Genomic DNA, 20,876 nt, shown 5'->3' with positions numbered 1-20,876 from the left:
TAAATTTTGTTAACTTTCATAAATAATATTATTCAACTCAGAGAGAAAATGAATGGAACTGTGCCTCAAGCTCATTGCACATCTGTTATCATATTGTACCTTGCATATATCTTAATCTTTGTGATATAAATCGATACTTAATTCATATTTTGCTGATTTTCTCACCAATTAATTTGCATACTACTTGTTTGTAAACTGGCTTGCTCGAATGGGACTTTGTTAATACAAATTCTTGAATTTTGTTCTGTTGCTATATATGAGCAGTTAAACTGATTTTGCAATGATATATAATGGTAATTTAAGTTGTAATATACAAGTAGTTTGTCCACAATGCAGGATTCTAAAGAGAGGGATAAAAGCATGGATCATATACCTACACGTACTAGGAAACTTCAACAATTTTGAAGTCATTTCAAATTTGAATGACAAGTCAACATAACTCAATGGATATGAAAATATATTTCAATGTAAATAAACCTTAGGTATTATTTGAACAGCACTGTATAATTTAAAGCACTTCCTTCCTTGAAAACTAATATCAAACTCACAAACAGCGATATAGTAATAATGTATATAAAGTTAATGCATAAATTCATATACGTGTACAAAATATTGATAAAAGCAATTTAAGGATAATAAAATCTGTAGTTTGACAAAGAGCAAGATATTTAAAGGCCGCCGCACAGAATACAATTGGAATAAAACGTAGTAGAATTTTATAATATTGAGACATGGAATATCTGTGTAATGTTCTAAATCGTTGTATGAATACCTACATGTATGTTCCAATCTGTTACTATCCTTATAATAACAAAAGCAAATCTAATATCTAGTCGTAATGACGTCATAGCAATTGCACGGTTGGCTACGAATTATATCAATTTGTCCTTTACTTCTAAATAAAGGCTGTCATCCAAAATGGTTATATTACTATAAGTATGCTTTCCGATAGTATTAGCCTCAAATAAAAAGAGACTTATTGTCAGAAAAAGAGCAAAATGCTATTTGTTTCAAAAGCAGATCATGGACCAGTGTCAAGGTGTGCGATGGCCTTTAAGGCCCGAATTCACAAAGGTGGTTTTGAAAACCCACGGTTGAGTCCATGGTTTAAGCAGATATCCTGTATAAGTTATGCTTATTTCACCGCGTATATTAAAAAATGTCCGATGCTGATGCACGCTTTTGTCACAGTGCGCCAAATTGACACCTGTTGCCGTGGTTATCCACGCTATTTTATTCATGAGTCCACTGTTTTGAATTAATGAGCCCACTCTTCAAACAGTGGACTCATAAATGAAATAGCGTATCTAACCATGGTAACAGGCGTCAATTTGGCGCACTGTGACAAAAGCGCGCATCAGCATTGGACATGTTTTATACACGCGCCCCATACGCGCTTCATTAAGCGTAATTTATACAGGAAATCTGCATAAACCATGGACGCAACCGTGGGTTTTCAAAACCACCTTTGTGAATTCGGGCCTAAGTGTCCCAGAAGTTTCTTTCTACTGTCATAGTTAAATACACTTGAAAATTTGGGACACAAAATGACCAATAATAATCATATATTCAGTTACACAACATGTTTATTTCCCAAGGGAAGTTATTTTAAAAGTACATTGGTTAAACCATCAAGGTAAATATATTGTTAGAATTTGTTGCATATTTCTTGACATGCTACATAAAATATAACATTTTGTGAGAATAATTACAGAGCTTACACATGCCAGGCTGCGTCAGATTTCAATTATATTCATAAAAGTGTTAAAGCTACCAGTCGTATCTTGCATTCATATCTTGCATGCGATGCACATTTCTTGCTTCGAGTTGAGTTCTCAGTAGTTAAAAGAATAATAGACACTTATCTGTATAAGTGTTGTTTATTGCATTCGTAAACAAATACATTGGTTGTCCAAGCTTTGTAATGTTAAAACATATATATACCTTTTCCTAACATAATTTGAATAAGCAAAATATCATCCCACATAAACTCTATTATTAAGATTTTTTTCTTCTAAGTTAGCCTTGTTCAATATAATTTCTAGTTTCTGTATAGATTCCAGAATGATTGCTGCTTAAAACTGGATATTAACATACCTTTGTAATGAGATCTTTTCCTCTGTACTCAAAGAGATGTTCTAGCTTTTTACCGTCGAGGTTGACATCATCCAGCTGAGTCCAAATGGTGGATTTGATACCGTTCCTTCCCAAAGTCATCGTTTCTGGCTGGGTCTCTTTCCAGAAGAGGCGGACGGTCTTCTTCTTCTTTGATTTGGGGAAGGTGTTGCTGCCGATGACTGGTGGTGGTGGTGGAGGCGCCCCTGGCCCCCCAATGGCGGGAGGTGGAGGCGGAGCACCAGGGACAGGGGGCGGTGGAGGGGGTCCACCTAGACCAGGAACAGGTGGTGGTGGTGGCGGCGCCCCATCAGCGGCAGTCATGTAAGGTACAATACCCATCATCAACGGGATCGGCTTGAGGACATCTTTGTCATCATCCCGACCCAGATCGGTGAAGTCCCATTTGTTAACCCGCAGCTCGCGATCGTTAAGCTTCAGAACCTCCTCCCAAGCTTCTTCTTCCTTCTTGCTCTCATCCTCCTTGGGCTCTACAGGTTCCGGTTGCTTCGGAGCAACATTACTGACCTTGATACCCTCAATGGCTTGACTGATCTTCCCACTAACATCACCACGTGGCCCTGTCTTCTCCTTCTGATCCTCAGATTTTTCCTGTTGCTGTTGTAACTGTTTATGCATAGACTGAACAGCACCGCTATTGTTCAAGATTTCCTTGTCCTCTTGCAACTTCTTTTTCTCCTCCTCCTCTTTCTCTTTCACTTCCTGAAGTTCTACCTTGCGCTCTTCCAATTTTTTCACATTCTGCAAGGTAGTCGATACCTTCCGTGACACCTTACCCGATGAACCATTCTCTTCCTGATCACTGGTCGTCACGGACAATAAATTCCCGCGATCTGACGGATCAGTCTGGGCCTTTCCATTTTCAACAATCTCTTTTGGTGCTTGTTCATTTTCGTCTGTAGTTGTGACAGCAGATTTAGTATCTGTTACAACTGGTTTCAAAGGCACAACTACTTCCTCTGTCTCCTCTTCACTAGGTTCCTTGTTCTTTTCATTTTCTGAAGTTTCTTCCTTTTTCTTCTCCTCTGTTTCTTCTATCTGGATTTGAGGTTTTTTCACTATAACAAGAAAGAGAGGAAAACAAATTGAACAATGGCAATGATATCTTTCTGGAATCTCATATTATCACTTCCAAACTCACATAAATTAGTCAGGTATACTGCAAAAACCATCTAGAAATAGCATAAAATATATTGCATTACCAGGACATTTTTCCTGAAAAAGATTGCTTGTCAAATGATAACAATTGCTCTGTTGTGACTTTAAATGTGACATTAAAATTTGCAATAACAGTTACAGTATAAGCTACTGAAATACTTCAATGTAATTGGCTGATATTAAACCTGTTATTGAAATTGTTCATTTGTTACTATAACAAATCTTTATGAAACAGAACCCAGAAAGCTTTACAATCAGGTTATATTACTCACCAATAAAAGCTCTCTTTATATTTTGATTGAGTTTCTTCTCCTCATCTTTGGTGTCTGCTGGTTTGTCTTGGACTGGTTCCCTGATCTCATCTTTCTTCTTGGTTTCTACGCCTTCATTTGGTTTACGCACTGAAGATGTTTCACCATTCACCACCTTGGTTTCTTCTGGTTTCTCCTTCTTGTCAGCTAGGGTTTGAACAAAACAAGCAAATTTGAATAATCACTTGGAGGTGCAATAGCTCAGTCAGTAGTGCGGGGGTTTTGTATTACGGTGACCGGGTTTGATTCCCACTTGGTGCGCTAGTGCCCTTTGGTAAGGCATTTCAACCCTCATTACCAGGTCCCTCGGAGAGGGCCTTAAACCGTCAGTCCTCTGGTTGCTTGCTTATAAGCATTCATGCTTTCTTGGCAATCAGGTAAAAAATTACTACCATCACTACCATTTCCAAGAGAAAATTCCTCAGATGAATGATATTCTTTGGATCAATAATTCATGGTGCAACATTACCACTCACATTGATAAAATGCAGATAATAAGCAAATAATCACCGTTATTGAAGGTGATATGGGCATACTATCACTTACGAGGCAAGCTGGATGTAGCTATCTTTCCGAAGCGAAGCTGAGGAATGATAGCGAGTACATCCAGCTTACCAAGAAAGTGATAGTTTGCCTCGTCACCTGAAATCAAGAGGTGATTATATGCTTTATATTCCGCATCGAGAACCATAATAAATGAAGAAACCAATATCAATACTTCTCAATAAGACTTTTTTTTTTAAATTATGGTTTCCTTTGAAAAAAATATCCCTTGAGACAATTACGCTTGTTTTAATGCTAGTGTGTAAGTAAATGTGCGCAAGCGTCCAAGATCTTGCTCCAGCAAGATTTATTGTGACCACACAAAGGAACTTTACCGTCACAGCAAAACAATCGAGGGGCAATGTACTTTTTTGTGCATATGCACACTGCGCAATCGTCACTGCAGGTGATGGAGAAAGACGGACCAAAAAAATCAAGTGGCAAAATTTGCGCATTCTCATACTAATTCATAACGCGTTATGACCCTATGGGCCGAAAAAGATCAGCAAAACAAAAATGATCCATCACTGAGAGTGCTGATTGACGGGAAACTACCCAATATCACGTAACTGACTTCTGACCAATCCTATAGCAAGATTCTTAGTATGCGGAATATAATACACTCTAATCAAAGAAGATTTGTTACATTACTTCAAGGCAATATTTCCAGGTTGATATTTTTTTTATTTGAATGAAAGCAGATTGATTCTTTATCAGGTCATCACACGTAATTTTCAAACATGAGCATAAATAATTTAATAAGCTGTAAAATAGATTTATCAAGTCTAAATTTGTGTTCCGAAACTATACAGAAAATGGATCAAAATAACATACACATATACATGCTTGTATTTGGTGAGAAAGAGAAAACAAAAAGATGTTTACCATGCACAAAACAAATCGTCTGACAGATGAGAAACAGAATAGGTGAAAATGGGTAAAACACATCCAGATTTCACATGAAAATAAAGAGAATCAATCAAGGAGAAAGGAAAATGAAATTAAGTTATTAACAGAAGTTTCTTCATACCTTCCTTCTCTCTTCTCCATCTGTATCTACTTGATGTTTCATCATCAGTGTTTGAGATTGCAGAAATATCACCATTTTCAACTGGTTTGGCTTTGACATCACCGCCTCTCAACTGATCTAATATAAGATTAGCCGATCTGGTGTCAGTATCTTTCTTTGTTTGCGGAGTGGATGCCTTCACTTCGTTTACTGTTGACGTCTTCTCCGTTTTATTTTCCTTCTTTTCTTCTGCTTGTCTGCTCCTACGTGCAGCGATGCCATTTGTAAGATCTAAAAATAAAAGAAAAACCAAAGATGAGTGGCATTAAAAGGTTATTGGTAAAAGAGTTATGGGGAAAATCCTTAGTAGATACCTTGCTTGCTTTATAGACAGGTTTTGATTATCAGTTCAGTTTAAATGTTAGCATTACAGAAGTATCTCCATAGCTATAATAAGATAAGAATTTCAAAATCATGCATCTCTGAGATAGATTTTGGGAATGCTATAAAGCAAGGTTTTTATTTATCTTAAATAGGTCCTCATAATAGAAATACAGATTCTATGAACAAGTAATTACATTATCAAGTGAAGCGGTAGAAATATCGTCATCCTGATTTGGATTCAAAATGATGATAAGATCCTTAATAATTACAAATTTCAGGCAATCAAATTCTTTATAGCTGTAATACGATGCTGAATTGGTTTCAAATTGGATAATCCTGCTAAATCTTTAATGATTGTTCACTGTACAACCAAACAAAAACTAATTAAGTGTATTTTTCTTAATCAAAAAATGTTTGAAAAACGTTGGTTTACTTTAGTATGTATAGACATACAGATCCTCGGTCAACTGAATTATGTAAATAGACATTGAATTCGGAAGATCATGAAAATGGATCAAAATCAAAAGGAAAAAACAGATAAAGTAACAAAGCATGTGATAGGCTATTATTTCTATTAAAAATACATATAATATCCATGCACTTCATTATTTCAAAAAGGTATCAATGAGCTAGTAGGTGTGTTAAAAACTTTTATATATATCATTATATATATCACATTTGTGAAATTCATATAAATGTTGATACAAGTAGAATATACACTGTGTTGTACAAACAAGAGAGATAAGATAATTTCACAATTTTCATTTTCTAAAGTGTACAACATCCATTTAAAATATGAATACAATCGGTGAAAATAAAGAAGAGCATGCATCTTTACGATAAAGTCCTAAAGAATTCATTTACAAAACAATCCATATTGCATGCACTGACACTATCAAAAGTGTGTAATTTGAAGAAAGAAAGTCATCCGGAAAAAAAGACATCCTAAAATATACAAATCCCATTTTGAAAACCTCATACAAGGAGAAGCAATATAAAGATCTGTACATGCAAAAAGCAGGTGTAAACGATTGAAATTGTGTAAAACTATAATAGCAAAAAATAAAAACATGCATGATAATGTTCTCTGCTTCGCAATAGTATGTTGGTAGTAGTTTTTATTACACATTTTTATAAGTAACTGACGGTATCTCTTTTTCTTGGAAGTGGGTTGTATAAAAATAATTTAATAAATATGAGATACCTTACATTGAAATGTTACAATAAAACAATGAAGGCTTACACAATTTTAAGTATAACTTTCAAAAATTATCAGCGGTAGAGAAAGAATCAACTCATTGCTAACTGGAACCCGGTGATCCCTGTACAAATCCTATATAGGAATAACACATTATCCAGAAGTCAACAGGGTTAACCCATTGCCTACTGGAACTGGGTGATCCCAGCACAATGCCTAGATGGGATTTACAGAATTCAGTAGCCAATAGGTTAATTTTCCCCTGGAAGTATACAAATGTGGAAGAGGGCTCCAATAAAAGGTGAGGTCACTAACGTGTAGACTGGGAAGGAGTTATCTGCATCTTCATCACTCTTGGCTACATGCGTTTTCCAAGGCAGCATGTCAATGTTAATTATATACAGAAAGTTAATTCTTACTCTTTTATTTAGCAAAATCATACACAATCGTCACAGTGCCATTATTTGTTTTATAATTGACATTGGCATTCATAGGGTTAATAATTTCCATGCCGTGCTTTCCATGCCTAACTCACAATCAGGTTTCTTTAAGTCCTTGCTTTCAGTGGTTTTATCTGAAGACTCAGATGTCGTCCTGTCTCTCGGCCTTCTCTCAGAGGATTTCGTACTTGATGCTGTGACAATGAGAAGTTATCTCATACCATTGATGATGTTGTTAGTGATGTAAATGATATTTGATTTATTGCATCTTGCCTCCATCTAAGCAGTGCTCATGCAATGGCAAAGAATAGTTTCACTATCATTTCACTATACAGTGCATATAAAAAAAAATTTACACTTTGAAAAAGCCCTGGGAATTAAAAAATATAGAACATGTGTGTAATTTTTTCACATATAATCTTGGGTTTGGGTCTCATCTATCCAATGAAAGTAAAAGTTTTGACAGAATGTTACACTTGAGTGACCACTGTCCATTTTTGTAAAGCTCGCAGAAATCTGTTTGCGCAGAAATGCTTGTTTTCACGCTGTGTCAAGGGAACATGGCGGAATCAAACTTCCCCTGCGAAACATTTCTCATACATTTCCCTTGCACTTTTAGTCAATTGAAATAAAACGGATACATTCAAGCATTTTGTAACAATTTTGCCACCAAATTGAAATTTCAACACATATTAAGCACAACATTTACCCTTTTTGTGCCAGCTGGATCTGAGGACATAACTGAATCTGAACAAAAGTTTATATCAGACATCTCCAGAATTTCTATCATTTAAAGTGGGTTTACATTTCATTTTTCATTTAATACTTGTTTCCCCACACTTTTCCCAAGCTTGACAATGATTAACAAAATGAAAATCAAGCCTAAGCCATTTCAAGTAAATCACAGCTCAAAGTAGAGCAAATATCGTCACGATGGTCTTGGTGTGTGGGGGAGTGGGGTGGGGCACAATGCACTCTTCAAAGTGTTTTGGGCAAGGAAACAAGTTAATAAAAGGTACAAGATATCTTCAAATCAATAGCAAAATTTCACGTGTTCTTTATGATTAAGGTCTACTTTTACTCGCATAACTATTTCAAAGTTCTGCGCAAATCATTTTTCACTAACTTTTCAAAAGTAAGTGGTGCTCACTCAAGTGGAAATATTTTTCGACAGTTATATCGAAAGAGGAAGAAATCTCAAACTTAAAACAAAAAACAAAACAAAAAATCTAAAATTCTACTGATATTTGTTTTCAATGAAGTATTCTTGAAATATATTTCAAAAATTGTTAGAAAACTAAAATGTTTTAGAAAAAAATAGATGAATCATTGCGGCACACACGCACCTTTCTTCCCACTACAAGTCTGCACTGATCATAACAAGACTCAAAACAAAGGCTGAAACAACTAGAAATATGACCCCAAAACGTACTCCTTTGATCACATCGTCAAATCAGTAATTTGAAAATCCATATAATTAAAACAGTTGCATAATTTTATAATTATTTTGTTGGAAATAGTATTTATCTTGTGCGATTGTTCACTCCGATTTGGAGTTTGATCGGGGAGGTGCCGGTGCTGCAGCTATTTCGAACCAATCTATTGGCTCCTGCCTGCCATGCAGAAGCCCCAGCCATCTGCTACATGTATGTGTGTAGATCGAAGAAAATGGCCCAAACTGGCTTGCAATTTGAAGAGTTCTCTCTCTCCTGTATTTTTGCTTGTGAAATATGGGCAACTTTATAAAATTTAATTTCACTGTGTGAAGAACTGAAATGGTCAAAACAAATTGAAAATGTATGTAAACTTACTCAGAAAAGTATTGGCATAATAAAGAGAGCGAAAAGTTCTTTGCCTGTGCAGTCCTTAAAGTTGCTTTATAACAGTTTAGTGTTGCCAAGATTTGATTACTGTTCTGCTGTATGGTCGAATAGATTTCAATCCCATACAATTAAGCTGCAAAAAATTCAGAAGAGGGCTGCAAGAATAATATTGAACAAGACATACGACACACCGTCGGCTGATTTGTTCGCAAGTCTTAAATGGATGACACTAGACAAACGATTTGAGCTCAGTCGCGTTTTGATGATATATAAATGTGTTCATAATTTTGCACCTTCTTACCTTCAGGTAAACTTAACCAATCCAAATGATGTACATGAACATCATACCAGACAGAGAGACAGTGGATATTTACGCGTGCCCAAGTTTCGCACTGATTGTTATAAGTGTAGTCCAATTGTATCTTCAATATTTGAATGGAATAAGCTTGATAATTCAATTAGAACAGCTCCTTCTGTCATTTCATTTAAGAGAATGTTTAGAAGAACTTGTAATTTATAAATAACTTGCGGAACATCCACTGTTGTGCGTATTTTGTGTTAGCATGACCTTGATGATTTGGTGTATATTATCAGTATTTTCAAGATGTCGTTCTTAGTTAATTTGATTTATTTATATTTGATTATAGGTCAAACGAGTGCCCGTCTGCGTTTTGTTTGCTGCTAATTTTTTTTAATGTTTTGTTTTACATTCAAATCCCAATGTGAATCTTAATGCCGTAACATTCTGTACATACCTTATGCATTTTGTAAATATGTTTGTTATTCAGGGCCCCATGGAAGACCACTACTTATTGGTGAATGGGCTACCCTGTCAAAATATCAGAAATAAATAAAATAAATAAATAAAATATCGTCATTTGCTTAAATGGATCTGTACCAATGTTAAAATGTGAAAAAATCTTCAGGTTATTACAGATGTATAATTTTACAGGATTTTTTCTAAATGTAAACTTTTTTTATATATGCACTGTATAGTGAAGTTTTTATAGCAAAGTATAGTTTCACTTCATCCCTGGCCATGACCACGCTGCCTGTAATCATCTTGAGGAACACCTTCATAAAACACCCCCTTGAGCAGAAAATAAGGAGTTTTCGCACAGCCAAAATGCTCTTCATGACAAAGAACAACCAGGATGTCTTTGTCGGAAATTGGTGAATCACAACAACAGTTTAGCCCTTGACTCCAGAAAAACAACACATGTACAAGTTGTCATCAGCTCCAAACTTAGGACGAAACTGCTGTCCCCGTTTCACCAATTTTCGACAAAGACCTCCCAGCTATTCTTTGTCATTTAACATGCATTTTCAATACATTATTCTGTGATCTTGAATCCTTCGTACGCCGAGGAGCGATAACTCCCTGTTGACACTGTAGCTTCTTGACTTGCCCAAGGACACTGTCCTTAGGACTTGACACATTGGATTAATGCTATGCTGATATACTATTTGCATGAAGCTCCTCTTTTCGAATTGACCTTTTACCTACAAAATCAACAGAGCAGGCATATTTTTCTTTCTACCTGTACCAGACATTTCTACTGTATTTTCATGATGCACATACATTTACATGCATAGCAGCAGATCTTTACTGCCTCAATGATAGATGGTAACAAAATGCAAATCTAAAACCTTGATCAAACAGCAATCAATGGCATTGATGATGTTGCAATTTCATCTAGATCTATAAGCAGTGCTTGAAGTCAGTTTAACATGAATTTTCGTTTGTGAAACGGGGGGCATGATTGACATATCGATCACTCTCATTTTGGCCTGTATTCTCAAAGAGGTTTCAATTGAATAATAACAACAATATGTCCATTTATATAGTGCAGTTACTATGTGCATATACTCAACTGCGCTTTGATACTTGGTATCATATTATTACCCCGCTGTAGCTGAGCCGCCATATTAATAGGCGCTAAAGCATTAAAGGAATGAATCCTACCTGGCACCCATTCACCTCACCTGGGTTGAGTGCGGTACAATGTGGATAAATTTCTTGCCGAAGGAAATTACGCCATGGCTGGGATTCGAACCCACGACCCTCTGTTTCAAAGTCCGGAGACTGATCCACTGGGTCACAACGCTCCACATTGCCATTGAACCATGGTACAAAACCATGGACTATGCAGATTTTCTAGAAATGTAATTATCCTTAATTCATCACAAACGCTAAGAAAAATCGAATTAAATGCACGCTTTTGGCAAAGGGCACTAAAAGGGAAGTGTGATAAACCATGGTTTTGTACCATGGTACAATTGAAAACTCTTGAGAATAAAGGTCTCCATGTTTCTATCTATGTCTCCTATTTAATTCTCTACCTTGAAACAACACAAACCTTTACGAAGTTCAACATGAAACAAATATGCATATCATTCTTTATAATATTGAATTAAATTTCAATCTGCCACTGAATTTCTGATCTGTATGTTAGTACTAAATACAATCTCAATATACTAACACAAAATATATACTAATAAAATATATACTAAATAAATCTCATTGTAAATTCATACTGATTTATAATGTTTAAAAAAGAGCAGTACAATAACGATGACAGATCAGATTTTAGTCAGTAAGTAATGCACATTAAAACTATGTTATAACTACACTAAGTTTATATTAAACTATAGTTTTTTTACTTTAAAACATTATCATTTATTCTGTTATGTTAATTTAGGGGTTTATTTCATTTATTTCTTTTACAAGATTACCATTGAAAAATAACAATTGAAAGAAAACATTTTTTAATTTTTTTTTTATTTTCAAATTAATATTTATTACGTTAATACTTATAAATTTGGTTAATAAAGGGAAATTTAAAAAAAAATTGCTTTTAACGACAGGTTGGATGCAGAAAATGGTTTGCACAAGCAAGAGGGGTAAAAAACTAGCAGGTGAAAGGGGTCATGCAGGGGTCATTCATAGGTCCAAGGGTCATTCAGGGTCAAACAGAGGTCAAGGGGTCATTCAAAGGTCATGCCTCGGGATGGAACCAACAACTCACATTCCTGATTGGTAGTCGTTTTAGTTGTATCATCAAGCATTCGTCGTCTCCTGCTTCTATACGGCATGCTCAAAGATGTGCCTTTAAGTAATTCAAAAGGCCGTATAAGCCATTTATTTCAAATTGACGGAAGAGCACTTAGCTTCCGAAGGCAATCACTTGCAAAATAATCTTTTTGGCTCCCAAACTACCACTGTGTATAAAGAGAACTTGATATATTTTTCATAAAACTTTAATAATGGACCATGGCAACTTGTAAACACATTCCAATCCCATCAAAGAATATATACACAATAGCCTTATATGAGGATATCTTACCAATCGACACCACAACTGATACATATCAACACAGAAAGCAAAACAAACCACATGCATACATGTACATGGATTACCCTTGGAATTTCAAATATCCCATTAAAAATATAATGATATGAAGCAATCAGAAGGAATGACTAATACAAATTGGAATACATAACTTTGAATAATGAAGGCATTATGATAAAAACTCTGTGATAAAATGTATTATTTTTGTATGAATTAAAGGTTTACAGATGAATTATGTAAATGTCTCAGAAATGTGACAGAAGTTTAAAATCAGGGAGTAGGTGGTCTCCAAATTATCATAATATTAGAATATACAAGAAAATATGTAGGATGGACAAATCATAATAGTGAGTAGAGCAAATGGTTACCGGTAGAGTAAGTTGAATTAATAACATTATCGTTTGATGGTGATTATAAGAAATAAACACATATGTTTGAGATTGTACGCAGAAGCATTGGAAAGCCTGATGTGATAGTTTACTTTTATTATAGTTGTTGAAAAGATAGATATTATACCTTCACTTTCATCATCTTCATCATCGGCAAAACTAAACCTGACTCGACGTTTCACTTCTGTACGATAAATGTTAATATGTCATTGCCATGTCATTTTAAGCAATTATAAAGAGGACGAAGAGGCAGCATTTGCTGAGTTCTTAAATATTTTCTTTTTTTATGGCAAATGCATGCAATATATTTCTACCAGCCAACAGACATGTAAAGAAAACTACTAACTTTGATTGTTTTTCCTTAGATAAAACAAGGGAAATGATAATACATTTGTGCATTAGGAGATTTTTGTTCTAACTACACGTATGGGTATTTCAGTTTGAATTAGATGCTTAGATAATATCAAGCAAATATGATTTTTTTTTCTTAAAGTATGAATGAATTTGGTTAATGAACTATAGAATAGGTAAGTCTGAACTCAAGAAGACATGATTTCATAATATTTGCATGAAAAGATAACAGAGCACGAACTGATGGCACATTTGCTATTATGTATACAAATTGTTGATTGTTGAGTTTTGTTCCCATGGTAACTAAAACTGAAGGCAAAATACCACTTATGGTAAGGCTCAAGTTATGAAATATTGCAGGAATATACCACTCTGTGGCAAATATTCAAGAAAACAATTCAAATGTTCTCATCAGGAGTGTAGAAACCCTTCTTCATCTGTCTTTAAAAACAGATAACAGAATACTTTTCTAAATGCATAACGAGACTTGGGCAGTTTTTTATTTGAAGAGCAGGAATTCAAAGACATCTTTTTCAAGACTACTCATGGGCACATTTTATAATGTGAGGTCTGAATAAGGAAAAAAATTGCACAGAATATTTTTTTGTGTGAAAACCCTTCATGAATTACTTAAATAATGAACATTTCTGGAATCCACTCACTGTTTTCGGCCGATTTTTCTTCAGCGGGTTTCTCTTCAACAGCTTCATGTCTCCTTCTTGACCTTGGAACATAGGAAGCTAAGGGAGAAAGGTCAAAGGTCAAAGGCCATTTTCCACACTGAACTGCTTTTAATCCATTTATATCTCAGCAGATAATTCAAGAAAAATTAAACCTGTTCATTGTAACAATACATTGTATTTACTGGAACAATATTCTCTCCCACTGCTAGTGTATTTTTCATTGACACATCTAAAGTGTAATATATGCCAACATTTCAAAACAAAATAATTCTAATTGTAGGTCTTCTGCAAGCATGTGGGTGTAATCCAATTTTCCTTGAGGTCCAAGGATGAATTACTCTATAGATATTAACTAGAAAATAACATACATGTATATTCACATTGTACATATTCATTTCCCACTGTTAACAAAGATATTGAGAGCATAACTACAAACAGAATGCATGGAGTTGTATCAAAGTTTTGTAAAAAAATAAAATAAATTACAAATTTAGTAATTTAAAATTACTAAAACATTTTGACTTACACATGGTTAACTCTTCTTTCTTGGTTTCAGTTGTGTCTAAAGATAATAATAAATCACAAGAGAGAGAAGGATTTAAATCATTAAACATTTTTTTTTTACCAATGATGAACTATTTCATTGGGGAATAAATGATCTTATCACAAAATCATCCAGGTTGTATATAATATGGCATGCATATTTTGGATAAGAGATCATAGTCACATCAGATCTCATACAGGACTTACACTGTTCAAACATTTTTTTCTAATTTACAGAAATATTACATAATATTTAAACTAATAATAATATCTTATTAATTAGTAAATGCTGGAAACACATCCTCCGGTAGTAACATGTCTACTTACAGAACATATAATAATAAATAAAATAATCATTAATGATTCTAAACTGCTAGGATAGTAAACATGAAAGAAATTGGGAATTAGACAACATGAATGAACCATGAAATTTGCAGATTCATCTTAACTTATTAGGTAGCAGACACATAAAACCATAAGGTAGCAGATATATTGGAGATTTACAGACAAAACAGATATTAGCCTTAAACTATAAATGGAATAAAGGATATGTAACCAATAAAATAAGAGACTTGGAGTATATCCTTGGCAAGGCATCAATTCACACTTGGCCACTCTCCACCCAGGTGTTAAATGGGAACCCAGTAAGATGCAAACATCAATGTAGTTTGCTTAAGCAATGAGGACATCAGGGCGGGTCATTGCTAGAATACTCCCCAGGGAGTGGAGACTGTGCATACATTGTATGCAGGCAAGCCAGGATCTTATCACCTGGGTAATAGTAATATATCTCTGAATTGCTTAGCGACATCGTTCCAGTGTGATAAACGCTGCATAAAGCCGGGATGTTGATATTATGACAGAGAAATAAACCAATATGATCATACCTGTGGATGCAATAGATTCATTATCTGTATCTCTATTCCGTCTCCTTCTATACGATACACCTGAAACAAAAAGGACATCGGTTGTAACACATGAACAAGGAGAGAAGATTGGGCAAGAACTGTGTATGCAAGCATTACCAAACATCATTTTCATTTGGAAAATAATTTTACAGATAGGTTGTTAATCTGACCCAAGCTTTAGACGAGAATTACTCGGATAAAACTGATCAATACACTAAATTCATAATGTGGACTGTGATGGAGTGGATAAAAGCTATTTGGGACTATTCAAATACCTGCTCATGAAGCTGTTTGTAAAGTCATGCATAGCCATATACCTACTGGATTATGGCAAGCCTAAAATCTGTCTCAAACGTAATAGCTATACAAGAGGTAGATGTTGAGTAATGTTTCTATTGTTATTGCACATTTTTGCAGCAAATTATATGCTTTCTTTTACATGAATACATTTGAAATACAATCATAGTTTGTCAATATGTCATAAGGAATTATTCCAATTATTGGTAAACATAAATTTATGAACAGCTTTAACCCTAATTCTCCCGGGGGGGGGGGGGCCATTATGGCCCCCCCCTCGACAATTTTTGCGATATATCTGCTGCGCAAAATTTTTTGACCTCGCCGCTCACTGACTTTTTACTTTCAAGTCTCGCGCAAATTTTGAGACCAAATTTGTGACGCCCGGGTACGCGGTTACGACATTACGCAACATTATGTAAGTGCATGTCAGACCCAAAATTGCTCATAAACGTGATTTCATGTACAAATCCAATGCAAATTGTGTATTTGGCCAAAATTCATAAATGTATCATTATTTCTACTTTTAGTGATCAAACTTAATTAATTTTGCCTTGTTTATGATTAGAATTAAGTCTGGAACGATTTCCATTGAAAAAACAATAAAAAACAAAAAGTAAAAAAACAAAGAAATACATAAGAAATTTAAAAAACAATAAAATACATAAGAAATCGGTCTTGGTACCAGAATTTTTTTCATTCACAATTGTTAGGAATGCTATAAAGAATATTTTCACCAAAAAATAGCATTCTAGGAGCTTTATTTAGTGAATCAGAGCAAAAAGTATGATTTCATGAATAAATTAGCATAATTAATTCATATAAAATAAAAATATATGAATTCAGTGAAATTTACCAATGCAACTGCGTAGATTACGTCATTCTCTACCATCATGCAAATTTTCGTTGTGATCGCGCAATCCACGGCTGAGATCTTAAGGGGGGCCATAATGCCCCCCCCCCCCCCGGGAATGACAAGAATCAGAATACCCCGGGAGATTGAGGGTTAAGATACACCCATTTAATAGACTTACTGGCCCATATTCTGAAGTCAGGTTTAATGTAAACTCAGGTCTGAAGTTGTGGTTAGAGCTAATTGTGATATACATCTCTGACACTTGAGGTTCAATGTATCAGCTCATTTGACTCTAAAATCATTCTTAACTGTCTGGGAAGGATTAATAAAGGAAAGTTGTCTTCACAATAAATATTTCAAGAAGAGCACAGTAAACATAAGAAACATACGGGGGAAACACAATTCTGACATTCATAGCATTGCATAATTTTAGCATAGAGTTAGACCATGGTCTAAGTTAAACCCGAATTCAGAATACGCGTGATTATCAATTAAAAGCTATTCTTACTTCCAGATGAGACATCCATTGATGTACTGGGCGTTGTGTCTGTTCTCCTTGATGAAGATGTTCTTGAACCTGAGAAAATGACAATTTAGAAATATTTATAATTATAATTCATGATCTTTTCCTCAATTGATTGCTTACAATTATTGAAACAATGCTATTCCTGAATAGCAGTGCAATGTTTTTTTGTTTTTTTCTGATTAAATTGTTTTGTTTTGTTCTAGAATGTATGAGGTGATATTTCTGCCAATAATATTTTTTTCATTACATAATTTTTTCTTGTACACCAATGACTTTGTTTTGCTTTCATAAGCAATGTTGATAAACAGAAAAACAAACAGCATGCTGAACTTTCAAGATTATGAAAATCTTTGCTCGAGTAATAATTTCTGATATTCAGATAACTATATTTTTCAGTAAATTCCCTGAGATACTGGCAGAGTATATTACAAACTAATTTTGAAAAAAGGCCATTATAACACTTTACAGCTGCAAGTTGTCTTATATTCAAATGTTTTATGCAATGAGCACATTTTGAGGTTTCAACTTTTGTTAAAAACTGAAAAAAAATTATTTCTCTTTGTCCACTGAAATTGACTTACTTTCTGTGGAGTCTGTGGACATTGTTGATGAAGACCGTTCTAACCTTGATGGTATGAGGGGCGTGTCCTCTGTAAAAGACAAAAATTCATAGTATGATTTAGATGGTAAATCATATTCAATTAGAATACCACTGTTTTGTGCTGTGGATTATATTTACAGGTTTGAATAATAGAAATGGTGACATGCATGCATGTCCAGTATTTATCAATATTATTATCTTTAGAATTAGTTGGGGTTTTTTTTTTTTTTTGGGGGGGGGGTCATTTATATATCGACTAGCAGTTGATAAAGATGAAAAATACATAAGAGACTTCCCTAATAGAAGCATTTGCAGTCGTAATGGACAATCAAATCGTCTAATAAGTTTTTCTTTGTATGACAAAAGAAACATGTGTAAGGGTAGCAAAGAGAACAAGTGTGGGTGAAAAGCACAAAATGTAAGTAAACATCACAATGCATCCATCATGCAATTACTGATGCATCTTGGGAGATGGTTGTCACCAGAGCAAGACAACAGATGGCAGGATTTCATAATAATGTCATTAAGGCTTGGTCACTATTGGTATTCTGCTCATTTTTACTTATACCACATATAATCCTAAACATGTGCAGTTTAACCAGAGGCAGATCCACATTTTGCCAGAGGAGAGGGGTAACCTTGTCAGAAGGGGTAACAATTTTTCTCAAGCCAAATATATATGTATATGAAAGATCATCAACACTTTCAAAAACAAAAAACTTTCTGACAAGCAAAAAAAAAAAGAAGATAAGTAACAAATAACCCCCCCCCCCCATTTGGATACAGCTCTGTAGTAACCATTAGGACACACAATCAGCGATTGCACAGCTCCTCTGGAAATGAAACAAATAAAATATGCTGCAATAACTGTACCTCAAACTCTCATAATGTGACATAAACAAATACTGCATTTCGAGCATGCTAAAAACTTTTTCAAACCTATCTAAATTACATAACATACCAAGACAAGTTAACAAGCGAAGGGTGAATTTTTCAACTATCAGTTGTGATAGATCCCATCAATCACAAGTATGGAAAGTCATTAATGTCAACTTTCAGAATGCATGCATCCTCCATTCCAAGTGTTTTTCTTAGTTATGTTAACTCATGGGCGCAACATCGTCTTTGAAAATCAGCGTGCTACTTTTTGCTACCTGGGGTCCGTTGCAGAAAGAGTTGCGTTTAAACGCAAGCCAAAAAATCAATCGCAAGTCCCAAATGCGCGCTGTTGATTGGTTGAAAATCAAGTTACGCATGATTTCTAGAGTTGCGTTTGATTGCAACTCTTTCTGCAACGGGCCCCTGGGGTGATACTATGTACATTTTTTTATAAGAAAAATTTCGACTTTGATGGATTTTAATAGTTGAGATTGATCAGATGAATTATAACTCCTTGTAAGACAGGGCCCAGATTTGCATTGGAAAGACAAACAGATAAATCTGTAATAATTTCAAGGCATACATAAAGAATGTTCAGATATAATTGAGAAAGGAGAGCATTACAAACCATATTACGGGATATATAAAATATCCATGGACTAATGAATTAACAGCAACAACAAACTTTGGGTATCTTTAGGACTTTCTTTCATGCAATCAATACAACCCTTAACATGTTGGAGACTGCAGACCGCACATGATTGAGCTGAGGTCTATGGAAAAGACTTGTTAAAGCAAAATCAACCAGTCTGCAACAGATTAAGACTAGTGAAAGTGTGGACAATTTACACAAAGAGCATGCAGGTGCACTCCGAGAAGGGAAAACATTGAGAATGTCACCTTCAAGATATTTTCTCAATTGTTCTCGTCGTTCTTTCCTCTTCTGAGCATAAGAATCACCTTAGAATAAAGAGGTTATTTTAGAAGATGAAATGAGAATGAGAAAAGAAAAACATAGAGGAACACATAGACAACTTGCGAAGTTTACCTCTCTCTAAAACTAAATAATATTAATACCCCTTTCACATAGAATTATAATCCATATCAACTTGTTTTACCATATCTTAACAACAGTCAGTAAAGAAAACTTAAATAACTTTTTTTTTAAAGCCAATGGAAGTTTATATACATGTATATATCCATGCATCAAGATACATACAACTAACTCTAGATGATTCAGGCTTGATGGAATAAAAAAATCACAAAATTATATATTTCAACTTGAAATTTTAAGTCATTTACTTTAAACAGAATTTATTTCAAACTGTTATCTCATTACCATTTTACAAGAAATCATATATACATGCATAAAGGGTTTGCATAATTTCTTCAGTGACTTTTGTAGATTAATTTTTAGCTATGACAGTTAACATGATGCACAGACCTGTCAACCTTCTACAAAAAAAGTATTCTTAGAAGGAAAAAAAAGAATTTTTGACAAAAAAATGTATTTTTTTATATGTGTCTCATCGTCACAATCGCCAGCCTGTTGTAGTGAGATCGGTGAAAAAAACATGTGAAATGACTCAACTTGAAAACTTGATAATTCACCGTTAAATATGTGCTCGTAGGCAAGAATTTTCTTGTTCTTTTCATGCAACAAGTTACTGGTCTGGGACTGTTGGACCGGCGCTAATGTCACACGCTGTGTATAATACATACTCCATGATCGGAAATTTTTTTTTTAAGTAACAAATCATACAAAAAAGTATTGGTGTATTCATAGCAAAAAGAGGAACAAATACTCCAAAAAGGGAACGGTTGGCATGTCTGGATGCAGTACCAGCAAACATAACGCACATAAAACTTCTTTTTTTTAACAGAGTTAAATGTTTAAATCAGTTAAAGCCCATTACCTTAAAAAAATTTAATGAATTGTAAATTGGCTACCAAATCTATTAACTGTTATGGAGGAATGTATTCCGAAAACATGTAAGATTGAACTTTTGGCTGTTATTGAAGCTAATTTTTGGATCAGATGACATTAAAAGGGTATTAATGATGGCCTTAAATATATTCAATAAATTATTATGTTATAAAATTAAATCTTCATGCCATATAGATCAGTTTTTGTAAATGTTAAGACCTTGAACATATCCACTTAATGTCAATTTTGTATTCTGAAATTGAGCAGGTGTCTAATTATTGAAGTCACTTTTATTAGATAATCCAATAGAATTCAGACATATTGGTAAAAAAGCTTCAATAAACAAAATATCATTTACCCTTTGTAACAAATGTTTAATTTGTATCATATGCTCCAACTGACATAGCAACAAGTTATAATTTCAATAAAATTATCCACAACAGATAAATGAATCATGACCAGGGGGTTGTTTCTTGAAGGAGGCTTGTCGGACATTTTATCAGTTCCCATAGTAACGATCAGCCCCTGTGCTTCTCAGCCAATCAAAATCAAGGAGAGTTG

The 20,876-nt window shown here is 34.5% G+C and overlaps 1 protein-coding gene across 1 annotated transcript in view; it reads right to left on the bottom strand.

The window, feature by feature from the left end:
• LOC129278099 (FH1/FH2 domain-containing protein 3-like) overlaps positions 1–20,876 on the bottom strand; it is a 96,500-nt gene that overhangs the window by 19,189 nt on the left and 56,435 nt on the right. The window contains exons 23-33 of the mRNA XM_064095682.1: positions 19,289–19,348; positions 17,490–17,558; positions 16,891–16,959; positions 15,209–15,268; positions 14,305–14,340; positions 13,758–13,835; positions 12,032–12,112; positions 7,275–7,373; positions 5,179–5,448; positions 3,567–3,752; positions 2,098–3,194 (exon numbers count right to left, since the gene is read on the bottom strand). Coding sequence (XP_063951752.1) covers positions 2,098–3,194; positions 3,567–3,752; positions 5,179–5,448; positions 7,275–7,373; positions 12,032–12,112; positions 13,758–13,835; positions 14,305–14,340; positions 15,209–15,268; positions 16,891–16,959; positions 17,490–17,558; positions 19,289–19,348 — 2,105 coding nt within the window. The remainder of the gene's footprint in view (positions 1–2,097; positions 3,195–3,566; positions 3,753–5,178; positions 5,449–7,274; positions 7,374–12,031; positions 12,113–13,757; positions 13,836–14,304; positions 14,341–15,208; positions 15,269–16,890; positions 16,960–17,489; positions 17,559–19,288; positions 19,349–20,876) is intronic.

This window comes from Lytechinus pictus, chromosome 2 (genome assembly GCF_037042905.1).
Source record: "Lytechinus pictus isolate F3 Inbred chromosome 2, Lp3.0, whole genome shotgun sequence".
NCBI lineage: Eukaryota > Metazoa > Echinodermata > Echinoidea > Temnopleuroida > Toxopneustidae > Lytechinus > Lytechinus pictus.
This window is presented reverse-complemented; position numbering and strand designations above follow the sequence as displayed.